Source organism: Rattus rattus, chromosome 7 (assembly GCF_011064425.1).
Source record: "Rattus rattus isolate New Zealand chromosome 7, Rrattus_CSIRO_v1, whole genome shotgun sequence".
Lineage (NCBI taxonomy): Eukaryota > Metazoa > Chordata > Mammalia > Rodentia > Muridae > Rattus > Rattus rattus.
Window position 1 is genome coordinate 22500115 of NC_046160.1, and position 14564 is coordinate 22514678.

General features: G+C 46.0%; 1 protein-coding gene across 1 annotated transcript in view; it reads left to right on the top strand.

The window, feature by feature from the left end:
* Positions 1-14564, top strand: part of Rbks (ribokinase) — a 76805-nt gene that overhangs the window by 36593 nt on the left and 25648 nt on the right. The window contains exons 6-7 of the mRNA XM_032908969.1: positions 8126-8217; positions 10607-10795. Coding sequence (XP_032764860.1) covers positions 8126-8217; positions 10607-10795 — 281 coding nt within the window. The remainder of the gene's footprint in view (positions 1-8125; positions 8218-10606; positions 10796-14564) is intronic.

Here is a 14564-nt window from a genome sequence, read left to right on the forward strand (position 1 = left end):
TTGTAGTTCTTGATAATGTTAAGGAAAACTTACAAATAGGATAAAAATAACTTGAGTAGCATATCCGATATGCCTAAATATAAAACCTGGAGTCTAGTTAGCAGAATCGACCTAAGGCATAGCTGGGCCTCTGAAGCACGCAGCAAGGTAACCGAGAAAGTAGGATGGTCCCACTGCCTCCCGCCTCCTGTCCACAAGTCAGAAGTACATTCTTAGCCAGGTTTGATACACACCTTTAATGCCAACACTCGAGAGGCAGAAGCAATAGGACCTCAGTGAGTTCGAGGCCAATCTGCTCTACATAGAGAATTCTAGGTCAGCCAGGCTACACAAAGAAACCCTGTCTCAAAAAAACAAAAGCAATGGATCCTTCTTTCTCTTTTTAAAAACTGTATCTTTTCAATACACACGAGCCTACCTGTATACAGTGGGTGTGGTGTCAGTGTCTGCTATCAGCCTCTTTTGCTTTACCTTGGATTTTGAAAATGTCCAAACCCACCCAAGTAGGCAGCACTGTATGATGAGCCCCTCAGGTTAGCAACCCAGTTAGCCTGGGTTTCTCTTCTCCCTCTCTTGACCTCACAACAAGGAGTTTGTTTCTTTTTTTCCTCCACTACGTAGGGGGAAAAGTATCCCATTTTTACCCATTGTTAGGTTTGAGGTATTAGGAAAGTTGGCTAACTCTTCTGAACCTGTCTGTGAAATCCAGATAGAAGTGGGTCCTGCAGACTTGGTCTACGACTAGAATGACATAAGAGGTGATGCCATCCATACCTGCAGCTCAGCTCCAGTGTTGTTCTTCCCTGCTCATTTTCCTCTCTGAATTAGAACTGAAGTGTTTAGTGTGGTCGCACCTGGGATCCTGGCTCCAAGAGGTAGAAGCAGGAAGACCATGAGTCTGAGATCAGCTGGGCTACACAGGGAGCTGAAAGCCAGCCTAAGCCAGACCCCGTCTCAAAAATAATAGGGGGGCTGGGGATTTAGCTCAATGGTAGAGCGCTTGCCTAGGAAGCACAAGGCCCTGGGTTCGGTCCCCAGCTCCGAAAAAAGAACCAAAAAAAAAAAAAAAAAAAAAGGATAACACCTTGATGTATCACCATTTGCCCAAGACAAAAGGTAGCTGCTGTTATGACAATGGCCTCTGTTGGTGTTGGGCAATAGTCATGTGATACATAATAAAATAACATAGAGAACTACCTCGACCCTCCCTGTTAAAGCATCCCAGGAAGCTGTGCCGTAAGAAGATGAAAACTGTATGCACAGACACTGCCAGGCACCTCAGGGAGGCCTGGCCACAGGGACAGAGCATATGTCTATGGTACCTCTGGCTTTGGATGTGTTCTTTACGTACACGATTTCTCTTAAAACATTTCATGTTCTATATGGCAGGGAGTGGAAAGTAAGTCACGGGGGGCTAGCAAGGTGGCTTTCTGGGCACAGACACTTGCCATGAAGCCTGGAGACCTGAGATTAATACCCGGGAACTGCACGATGGAAGGAAAAGTCACCTGTGCCCACGGCGGGTGCACACCCCTCCCCCACAGTAAATCAATCAGTCTGGTTCTTCTTTAAGGAAACTAAATCTCTGAAATGACTTTGTGGAGAATTTTACAGTGTTTATACTGATTTCACAAATTTTTCCTTTTGGCAAAACAATATACTGTGGCAAATTCTCACTGACATTTACTGTATTTTTAATGGACTCAAAGCTGTCAGAAGGAATTCAAAGCCAAAATTCGTTGGGTTGCATTTTCTTAGTGTCACAGATGAGCCCCACGCTCGTGGTGAGCAGTCTGGAGCTGGAGATAGCCAAGCTGGTGGAGCATGTGCGTACCTAGCACGTACAGATCGATGCTGGGGCCCCGGCACTACATAAACCAAATGTGCTGGTCACCCTGTCACCCCAGGACCTGGGAGGTGCAGGCAGGAGGATCTGAAGTTCAAGGGCAGGTCAGTGAGATGACGTGACTCAGAAGATAAAGACACTGAGGGCCTAGCCTGTGACCTGAGCTCCATCTCTGGGACCTATACAGTAAAGACACACTAGATATGAACCACAGTTGTCCTCTGAGCTCCATGCATGCTCTGTTGTAAGAACATGCATGCACACCCACAGAAACACGCAGGCATGATAAATGATTAAATGTGATCTTTGAAGTAATTGTTGAAGTTCAGGTCATCCTCAACTATACAGAAAGTTCAAGGCCAGCTAGGACTAACATAAGAGCCAATGTCAAAAGCTTGCACAGTGACTACTGTGTGCCTCTGCTCTCTCCTGCCCTTGTACAGTGCACTCTCAGATCAGCTCTCTCCTGCTACCCCTCGCTTCTCAGAGAGCACTGCTTCCTCTGCCCTCCTCTTGTTCCTGGCAGCCCGCCCAGCTGGTAAAGGAGAGGACAATATAGCCAGCACAGGGGAGACCCCAGCCTTCCCCAGGGACAGCTAGCATTAGCCTGACACACAGGCAGCCTGACTGCCCTCAGACTGTCATTTGGGTGGGATCCAGAAATATTTCCTTTGTCATCTGTGGCTCAGCTCTTCCTCTTCTGAAGCTGAGGGTCTCATGGCATCAAGAAGAGGGGTGGGTGCTGTACAATTGGCCACATGGCTTACTCTAACTTTTGTTTGTATATTTTGTTTTGAAACAAGGTCCTGGGTTAGGCCTTGAATTTCTGATCCTCCTGCCTCCGTCTTTCAATCACAGGGTTACAGGTATTCACCACCATGTCTGGTTTCCTACTTGAGAATAATTTCTGAATTATTCTGCATGCTCTTTCCTGCACAGTAATCCCATCTAGTCTGGAGACTGCGCATTCCAGAGCCACTGCCCTGAACTACTCTAATGCCCTTTGTGTCTTGATAAGCTCTCACACATTGTAGAGCCATAACTTTTGCATCTTAAAGCACAACATCAGAGCTAACACTATTTTACCTTCCTCCCTCCCAGTTTGATGGGTATATTTAATCTTAGCCACCTCAGCATTCAGTTTTTTCTTACCTCATTGGGTAAAGAACTTAGACTTCTTCACCAAAGTGGAAGTGTTGGCATATCTGAATTCCAGCCTCACTGCTCTTATACTGTGGAGCCACTGTTAAACAAAACAGGGGTTCTCTGAACACAAGCACTTTGATACCTGAACAGTCCGACCAAGTCGAATATACAAGCTGATAGGACGATTCAGCTCCCAGGGGAGATGGATTGGGACGGCGTGACGTTTGACTGCATGGCTCAGAATGCTGTGAAATTTATAACTGACAAACGGGATGATCTGTCAGTTTTTAAAATGCAAAAGAATGGGTTGGGGATTTAGCTCAGTGGTAGAGCGCTTGCCTAGCAAGCGCAAGGCCCTGGGTTCAGTCCCCAGCTCTGAAAAAAAAATAAAATAAAATGCAAAAGAAAAGTTTTATCTTGAACACAATGTCTCAAAACTCTCCTTGGTTTTACCCAAGTGAAGGCAGTGTTAGACACAGTGCTAACAGTCAAAGAAACAACACAATCAGTCCCCAGCAGGCCCCAGAGCAGTGGGACAGACCTGCTCCACCCAGCGGGTCCCAGAGCAGTGGGGCAGACCTGCTCCACCCAGCGGGTCCCAAAGCAGTGGGGCAGACCTGCTCCAGCTGATGCTGTGACTGCTGGTGGTGAGACTGTTCGTGTTGGGTCTGGTCTTTATATCCATTTCAAAGCAAATGGAACATTGCAGGGACAATTATAAATAATTGAGACTGTCAGATCGCCAAGATTAAATCCTAGGTATGATACAAAGTGTCTTTTAATGCCACTTTAGCCTTTTTCCATTTGGCAAGCTGAACCTCTTGGCTGGCCGTGTAGACTTTTGCAATAACATTGTCCCACACGTGGGCCAAACTTGGAACTGTTTTACAGCTCAAGTCTCAAGAAAACAACCCTCCATGGAAAGACAGCCAAGCCAGCATTGGGCACCCACTCTCCTCACAGTCCTTTGCTTAAGGGTGACATTAGTCCTCCTTCTGAGTGAGTTCTCAGGGCTTTCTTAAGTGGCCACCCTCTGTTCCACCCCATTTTCCAGCCTACCAGCTACTCCCCTAGCTCCACCAGCTCCCCATCAACATCACTGTGTCAGCCGTTGGTGTGTGCTTAAGATAACCAGAGGTTTAGTGCGGCTCCCTCCGTGATGAGGGATACTTACCGTTGTGTGCTGTTAACCTCTGTAGCTCCAGGTCTCTGGTTTTACCTGATCCCAGGATGATGTCATCTTTTCCATCGAGAGTGTTATAGATTTCTATGTCTTTTTAACTACCTGTATTCACTAGTTCCTCAAGTTTCTTCATCTTGGGAAAGAGTTTCTGTTTGTTTATACAGCAAAACCCAACAAGAATGATTTCCTTATACAGTTTTTCACTTCCACCCTAAGCTTAGAGTCTATAAACCACACATCAGAGGCTACATTACATAACCAGTGACAGTTGAAAAGAATGCCCCCCTCAGTGAAATACAGGCGAAGAGGATTTGCTTGATTTCATGCTTGATATTTATAGTAATCAATTTATAGAGTCCCTCACTCCAATCATTGATATTTAAAACACAATGTGATTTTTCTTTAATACTTGTTCTCATTGTAGAAAACTGTAAATATAGAAATAGGGAAAACAGTTCAGTAAACCCACATAATCCCATCACTTAGCTGTTGATGGCATTTCACTGGGCTTCTAATTTATTATCCACCGTTCTCCACTACTCAAGCGAGTGTCATTTTTTCATTGGTAGAAGATACTGTGCACATACAAAGAATGAGGTTTTCCATGAAGTACAACACTGGATCTCCTCAGACTTAGTCCCACCAGACTTTATAATGGATCATTTATGAGTAACCTCTCAGACTTCTTCTCTTCAACAGAAGCATATACACATATAGGCGTGCTTTGTTTTCTTTCAGAAGGAAGGATTGGCACAAGACTGCCTTCTTTTGGGTTAATAAAGAATAGAGCTGTTTCTCTGATGAAACACCAGTGGCCTCGTTCACTTTAGCAGCTTTCGAATATTGATCACATAGACCAAGGAAAAGAGGACCAGCCAATCTAGTTAGACCAGCCAGTGCAATTTTCTAAACCAACTCCTCAGATAAATATGTGGAATTCCCTTGGTTTTTCTACTATAGTCAGCAGCATAAGCACCACTGTGCTTCATTGCTGTCACCTTCTGTAAGAAGAATACAGCAAGGGCTTGCTAGATCCCGGATCCACTGTGCTTCATTGCTGTCACCTTCTGTAAGAAGAATACAGCAAGGGCTTGCTAGATCCTGGATCCACTGTGCTTCATTGCCTGTCACCTCCTGTAAGAAGAATACAGCAAGGGCTTGCTAGACCCCGGATCCTTGGAAGAAGCAAGGGAAGTTCTGGAAGAATGGCTTCATCCTGCATCTTCATTACTGTCAGCTCCTCGAAATCGTACCTGTGCTCAAGAGCTTAGACGCAGGCTTGAAGAGCAGCCTGGATGAGCAACTGCATTCAGTTTAATGCTTGAGGAAACAGCACAACATGCTTGTATTGATTATGTTTCTTTTGCTGGAATACGATTCCATGACCAAAGCAACTGTGGTGGTTTAAATGAAGATGGCCCCATAGACTCATAGATTTGAATGCTTAGTCGTGAGGGAATGGCACTGTTTGAAAGGATTTGGAGATACAGCCTTGTTGGATGAAGTGTGTCACTGAGGGTGGGTTTTGAGATTTCTGAAGCCCAAGCGAGGCTCAGTGGTTCTCTCTTCCTTTTGCCTACAAAACCAGATGTAAAACTCTGAGCTGCTTCTCCTGCATGCCACCATGCTTTCCGCCATGATGCCCATACACTAAACCTCTGGAACTGTAAACCAGCCCCAGTTAAATGCTTTACTTCATGAGTTGCTGAAGTCATTGAATCTCTTCACAGCAATACAACACTGACTAAGACAGCAACTTCCAGTTTCAGCCTTTGAGAACCATGGCAGAGAGCATGGCAGCAGAAAGGCAGACATGGTTCTGGAGCAATAGCTGAGACTTAACATCTTAGACACAAGCATGAGGCAGAGAGCACTAACGCCTAATGGCAGAATTTTAGAAACCTGAAAATCCACAGAGACTTGCCTCCTCAAACAAGACACACCTCCTAATCCTTCCCAAACAGTTCCATCAACTAGGGACCAGTATTGAAGCATATGAACGTATGGGAGCCATTCTCATTCAGACTACCCCAGTGCTATTCAGAAAACCTCAATCCTGGCTGCATTCAAATGCTGGGCCCTTGGGACTTTGATGCATAATGGACATCTCTAATCCCTCAAAGACATGAGAAACCCACTGGGATGCCATTGGTGGGCTACACACACCATCAGGAACAGGAAGAGGGGTGGACAGGCATGGGTGTCAGCTGTGTGCAAAGGACAGTATAATAACAGTAATACTCCTCCATATTTGGACACTTTATAGTTTACATGGGGCTTTTACATGCATTTCTCTAAGCCAAATAATTTCCCGGTATAGAAATCTGAGCAGGAATTTTTAAAAGCACACAATTTATGTGGGAGGACATTATAAAGTCTAAAGTAACAGAACTGTGGTGATGCTGTCAGCCTATACTAGTTGAGATCACTGACTGACCCACCCGACTATTAAGACGTAGGAAGGTACAGATGCAGGCTGGACCTGCTCACAGTGTTGTAGCAGTGGGGTCTCCATCAGCCATGAGCAGAATAGCATCTCTCCAGGACAGGGGCATGTGTCACTGCTGAGCTAGCTATGAGAGCCACTTAAAGAACTTGTGAATGTGTGGTTCTGATTCAGTGGGCTGGAAGTGGAACCTGGAAGCCCTACATCCGAACAGGCTCTCCTGTTGTACAAACAAGTTTGTAGCCGTTGTTCTAGAATAGTCCCTAAGAACTGCAGCTAAAGGATCTTACCTGAGACTAGTCAGGTAGAGTATTTGCCCTGTGAGTCTGGATCCAGGCTGAGGACTGAGGTCTGGCCAGCCTAGACGTTTTGTCACAAAGCAGGAACATTTTGCAAATGGAATTTCTAAAGCCTTTAGAATAATTTGCAGAATTTCATACCAAAAGCTGTTGTGTAATATTGTTCATTGGTACTAGAGGGATGTGTTGCTCTGGACACAGCCCTGGTCTAGAAAAGTCGCTACTGTAAAAAGGGTCAAACCCTCAAATCAAAGCGAAGGGACTCTTGGTTAGGACCATGTCCAAACGTATGAGCGTGACATCCAGCACTTGGCCTCGTCTCTCTGGCTTTACTCTTCTCCTCTGTCAATGTAATAACACCCTGACAGCCTCCTACTCTTGCTCTGTTCCCCCACCCACCCTTCTCTTGTAGTTGTCTCGTCTGAGCTAGCACCTACGTCTCTGAACAAGATTCCCCCTTTCTCAATCTTATCCTCTTCCCAGAGAGCTCCCAGAAGCTAAGAATGGAAGGCAGGTAAAATGGAAGGCAGGTGTGTGTGTGTTTGTGTGTGTGTGTGTGTGTGTGTGTGTGTGTGTGTGTGTGTGTGTGTGTCTGTGTCTGTGTCTGTGTGTGTGTGTGTCTGTGTATGTGTGTTGCCATGAGTAATTTTAATCTATTTTGGAGGCATACTTGGGTCTACCAAATACAAATATTTACCTACATGCTATTACTACCAGGAAAGTCTCAGTTCCCTGCTGTTTTTTCCCTGTCACTTTTTCTTCCCTGAACCATGAGTCTGTGAACCGGTCCTTAGAGCACTTAACTTAGCCTGCAGAAATGTCCGCCATTCCGTCCGTCCACGCGTGTCTCCCACACCACACCTTCACTTTAATGCTCCCGTGGTCCTCATCTGACCTGTAGATGACCTATGCTCATCCTAAGTACGATGCATGCCCTTGAGGTGGAAGTTGGAAGCTAAAACATAGAGGAAATGGATACAAGAAAGGGTTGATACTGGGCTGCCATGAAGACTGAGACCCAAACCTTTCTGTATCTGTGGTTTAATAGATGATTTCGTCTGGTGAGTGTGAAAATGACAGCCCTCAGCTTTCCCTTCCTTAGAAACACACCAACCCCATACTTTACATTTCACCATACAGAAATTAAAAGGATTAAGTCTGTATTTTTGTGATAAGTATTGAGCCCCTATCCCATTCCTTTGCAGTGAAAACGTTGTTCAACCCGGCTCCGGCCATTGCTGACCTGGACCCCCGGTTCTACACCCTCTCCAGTGTGTTCTGCTGCAACGAGAGTGAGGTACACACAGCTCATTGCTGCCTCTGTGGGGACTCGCAGGCAACTGGGTAAAACAGGAGGCCGGGTGAGCCACGTCAGTGCGCACGTGCGAATTCAGCAGAAAGGGATTTTCAGTTTACTGGGTGCGGAGGAAAGGAAGCCTTTTGTGGCCTTACAGGATCCTGAGCCATGCCCCATAATCAGACACTGACTACGCCTCTCCCCATTTTAGCATCCCCCAGTCCCCAAGCACTGACATATTGTTTTCTTTTTTAAGTATTTCACATTTTCTGGACTTATTTATTTTATTGGTTTTTCAAGACAGGGTTTCTCTGTGTAGCCCTGGCTGTCCTGGAATTTACTCTGTAGACCAGACTGGCCTCAAACTCACAGAACTCCATCTGTCCCTTCCTCCTGAGTGCTGGAAGTAAAGGTGGTGTGGTGGGGATAACTAATATTAAAGTTGACATGTTGAACAAATAAAATTACAAATAAAAAATCCAAAATTTTTAATTTCAAATAATCAGTGAAAAACATACAAGACCATTGGTTGTCTTTTTCTGAAAATCAAATTAGCTGTGAGCTTTTGTATTTTATCTGGCAGTTGTAATTAGTGTACAAGTTCTGGAGTAGCTTCTGTACTACCTTCTCGTGTACAGATCCTGTGACAGCATTGGCAAAGAGACACAGGCTCCCACTGAGCCTGCTGCAAGAGGGAAGCAGTGTCTCATCTAAGGGACACGATATGCACATCTGTACAACAAACCTGTCCGTGTATCAGTGTGATCCACTCTTTCCTAAGGAGATCTCAGTCAACCACACTGTCACAGAAAGACAGCCTCACACTAGAATTCTCTCTCATCCATAAAGTGTGACACACACACACACACACACACACACAGAGAGAGAGAGAGAGAGAGACAGACAGACAGACAGACAGACAGACAGACAGACAGACTGACTGACTGACTGACTGACTGACTGACTGACTGACTGACTGACTGTTGGTCAGTAAAGACTAGCTTTCCCTTTGGCTCTAAGGCTAAATGAAGATCTAGGCTTTCTTAACCTGCTTGCTTGATAATGACATCTGTCAGGACATACAGGACAAAGAAGGCTGCTACATGGAAACTAATTTTAACAAACCACAATAGTTTATGCAACATTTTTGAGCAACCACCATGGCCAGGCATTGGGCTAGGAAAAAGGAATTGTGGGAGATAGAGACCATTTCACAATATGAGGTTACATTATTCTCAACCACCAAACTGGCTTAGATTTCCCTGGTGGAAGCTTAAAAGACACTGTGTTTGTTCTTCAGACAATTTTCACAGCCCAAAATATTCATTCAGCTTGTGTCATCTTCATTAAGTTACAAATTCCATTAAGGCACAGCATTATTCTTCTTGTATCCTATCCCTGTTATATGCTTACCTATTGCTATATAATAAATTCTCCAACATAGCTATAATTATTGCCATTCCCAGTTTCCATGCCTAGAGAATCCAGATAGGGCCTGGCGTGGCTTGTCCTTGCCCTGTGGTGCCTGAAGCAAGAGTTGAAAAATTTCAAAGCTGAGAGATTCTTCACTCGTGTTTGATAGTTGCTGCGGGTGTTACCTGGAGCCTAGTGATTCTGTTGGTCAGAATATTTACACATGACTTGTCTTGCATATATACCACAAACACACGTGCACACACACACACACACACACACACACACACACACACACACGCGCGCGCGCACACATACTCTCTCTTACACACACATCAAAACATACCACACACACCACTCACACATGGGGTCAGTGGTGTTGACAGAGATTTCAGAATTCTCAGAAGATACAGCGAGAATGTCTCTGAAGTAGATGAGTATATGGAGCAGCAGAAATGGTCCCCGTAACACAGATGAACACAGATGGCAGTCTGCTCCCAGCACCCACATGGCAGCTCACAACCATCTGTAACTCAAGTTTCAGGATCCAGTGCCCTCTTCTGGCTTCCTCCTCTCCTGCACACACTGGGTGCACAGGTATACACTCAAGCGCAGACACACACACACACACACACACACACACACACACACACACATACATATGCATAAAGTTAAGGAAATACTTAAAATGAAAAGGCGGCCTCAGAGTTTAGAGTTTTTGGTTTTGGCATTAACTCTTGACCTCCCAAACACTGAAACAGTAAGCGTGAGACAACTCCGCCCACTCAGAGAGTGTGTTAAGGAGCTACTTTCACTGTCCTCATTTTGTTCCTCTTAGTTATGCTTCTGTGCCAGTATCCTTCAAGGTTCCCAGGGTCCTGAGTGTTTGAGGGAGACGTGTTTTCTAAAGGGCAGCTTGAGCCGACCCCGGCCTCTTTTCTTCTCACTGCAGCTTCCCCTCTCCTGTGTATTTCAGGCTGAGATCCTAACAGGCCACGCAGTGAATGACCCGACCACGGCTGGAACAGCTGCGCTGGTTCTCCTAGAACGGGGCTGCCAGGTTGTGGTCATCACCCTAGGGGCTTCAGGATGTGTGACACTGTCACAGGCAGAACCTGTTCCAAAGCACATTCCCACAGAAGCAGTCAAGGCTGTGGACACCACGGTAGGTCTCAAACTTTAAGAATCCTTTTGACCTCTAATACAGAGATGCCGTCCGTAGATGTAGATGATGAGAGAAGACCTAGGAGTGGGCTGGGAGAAGGCAGCCAAGCAGGGGAGCCCTCTCCTGGTCCCCCTAAGTCACTGGGAGGCCCCATGGCATCCAGTGTCTGGAAACCTGTTTCCTTATCCATAAAGAATCGCTGTATTTCCTGTCAGAAAATATTCACTGGACCCGTTATGTGCCAGCCGTGCTGGGGACACCTTTGGAAGGAGACTAGAGGGTAAACATAGCCACATCTTACTAGCCTCTTGGGAGCAGTGGTGACAAGGCTCACTGGCTAGCAGAGCTCCTTGTTTTGTTTTCTTCCATTTGACCCTTGGGTTCGTATACAGAGTTGCAGATTTCATGGTGGCATCTTCACACCTGTGTCATGCGGTCACATTATACTTTCTTCTCACGCACTCCCTCCCCATACTCCGTTCTCCTGGACCCTTGCCCCCTCAGTTTGTCCTCGAGTTTGCTTTCTTACTATAAGTTCTGTCATGCTCCCTACTCCTCATCTCCCTGGCCAGCTCTTCCTCCCCTCTCATCATCTTCTTTGTAGTTACACACACACACACACACACACACACACACACACACACACACACACACACACACACACACACACACACACACACACACACACACACACACACACACACACACACACACACACACACACACACACACACACACACACACACAGAGACACACACACACACACACACACACACACACACACACACACACACACACACACACACACACACACACACACACACACACACACACACACACACACACACACACACACACACATACACACACACACACATACACACACACACACACACACATACACACACACACACACACACACACACACACACACAGACACACACACACACACACACACACACACACACACACACACACACACACACACACATACACACACACACACGCATAGAGAAAGAGAGACATACACACACAGAGACACACACACACACACACACACACACACACACACACACACACACACACACACACACACACAGACACACACACACACACACACACACAGACACACACACACATACACACACAGAGAGACACACACACAGACACATACATACATACACACAGAGAGACACACACACACATACACACACAGAGAGAGACACAAACACACACACACGCACGCGCGCACGCACACACACACTTTTAAAACTAGGTTCTGCATGTAAGAGAAAACACAGCCCTGTCTTTCTGAGTCTGTTTTATTTGGCTTAACATCATGACCTCCGGTTATTCCATTTTCCTGCAGTTGCCATGATGTCACTTTTTTTCTGACTGTAGCATCCCGCCTTGTATACACAGCCATTCTCTATCCCTCTGTCCTATGCCCTGGCTGTCTTCAGTACCATAGCCATAAGCATGGGCATGCAAGTTCAAAGATCATTTTCTGAGCCCACAGCTGACAGCAGGAACTGTCACTGACAGCAGGAGCTGTCACTGTAGGGTGCAGCATGTGCTGCACTATCTCACTTAATCCTTGCATACATAAAGGCAGTGTGGTGGTGTCCTCCTTTTCCTTCTAGTAAGGGACAGAGCTTGTGTCCCCACCCAGTACTTTCGCAGGAAGACACTGTGTTCAGGAAAGTCTTGGCTGTGATGTGAACTGAGAGAGTGATGAGAAAATGGTTCATGACTCCCTAGCTAGAGAAATAAAAATTGTTTGGTGTTAGAATTCAGAAGAGCTGACCAGAAAAATATACCAACTTCAGGGATGAGAAATCAGTGCTGAGAAAGAAGAAAATTATAGGGTTTTCATTTATAAGGAATTTATATATGTTTACTTATAAAATATGTTCTGGTTTATTTTTGTTAAGAAACAACTTTAAAATATCACTCATTTATCAAACCTGAAGCCTGTGGGGTGGGGGTGGAACCTGGTAAAAGCATACATGAGCAGAAGCTTGCAAACCATCCATCCCGGGACTCTAGCAGCCCATACAGGAGGTCCACACCAGCCTGAGGCCAACCTGGACTACAGTATTAGACTCCCCAACTACCCACTCACCCCCAAATGAGCAAAAGGCTTTGTATGAGCAAGAACATTGACACCCTGAAGCTGATGCATGGGTGATGTGGGTGCCTTCCTCGGGCACCCACAGGTTTCATGCCTGGTCGGTTGTCTTCATATTTGGTCATTTCTAGCACTCAATCTTTCTGTTCTGTCAAGGAGGGACCCTAAATTGGGAAGGTTCATTAGTTCACTTCATCAGAGTAAACTTGCTCCAAGTGTGAACCAAAGTGAGAGAAATGTCCTTTTCTCTTGCCAGAGTGGCATGAAGGGTCCTGAGGAAGGTCAGACCTTTGTGGGTACCCGGAAATGGGTTGGTCTCTACTGAGCACGTGTCAACCGCAGCTCTGCTTGCTTGTGCACAGAAGCAGCCTATCAGAGACATGTTTGATGCACATAAACAGAACCTCTGGAGTCTTCATTCCTTCCCAGGTCAGCTCTACTCTTCTCGTCATGGGCTTTGGACTGTCAGGCTGTCTTCTCAGACCGACCCCCAAAAGTTCTGTTTCCCACTGCCTCATCATATCCCTGTCTGATGTCAAATGACAAAGAACTTATATCAAAGAAAAGGGGAGAAGGCACCAGCTTAAAAAAAGAGGAATTTATGCTTAGTGCTCATCAGCAAATAAGTAGACAAGCAAATTGTAGTGTATCCATACAACTGAACAGTACTGAACACTAAAAGGAATATTGATACATGCTGTGTGTGTGTGTGTGTGTGTGTGGCAAGAGCTTTACCCACTCGGCCATCTCCCCAGCCTCTCCCTCATCTTTTTTTTATGCTGCTTTTCCTTCTCATCCAGCAGCCTCACCACCAGTATGCGTGCCTGATGTACACACAACTGTTCCGCTAGTTAAAGAACATGAGATAACAGCCCTGGCGGGGCGAGCGAGATTCTCCCCTGAGCAAACAACCCCTTCACTCCCCGCCAGCAGAGCGTCACTGGCTGCTGTTGGTTCGTAAGGCTCTCCATCTCCTCCTCCACTCCAGGTATCAGGCATGACACGGGGGGAGGGAAGTGGTTAGTGGCTGGCACGCCGTCCACTTGAGACAGCCTGTACGTCAGAGCTGCTGCATGCTGCTATATTCAGTTTTGCCTGCTAATAGTTGAATATATCACTTCTATTTTTATATGCGTTTCCCCATTGTGTTGGTGTGAGAGGATGGCAGTAGCTGCAGATGTCCCGGGTTCAGTTTGGAAGACATGACAGATGTGTCTCTTTGCCCATTTCTGCATCTCAGCCTCCGTCAGAATGATTGTGCTCGTGTGTGTTCTATTCAGGAGTCACTGGACGTGCATGCTGTGTCACACACACGCACGCGCGCACACACACACACACACACACACACACACACACACTACTTAAGGATTATCGTGGTAGCACGATGAAGTGTTACATTATATTGCCGCCCTATCATCTGACCCTGGAAGCTCTGTCAGATCCTTGTGTGCTGATTGCTTTCCTTTATGAAGAAATGCTTGAGTCCCAGAATCTGCTCTCACATTGTCATTTCAAACATGCAGGCCACAGGCTGCATCTAAGTCCTCGGGAACCTTGCTTTGCTACAGTGCACTGAGTCAGGGCAGATGGCTAAGCCAAGAGTAAACAAAAGCCAGGGCACAGGGATCATCTTCCCTT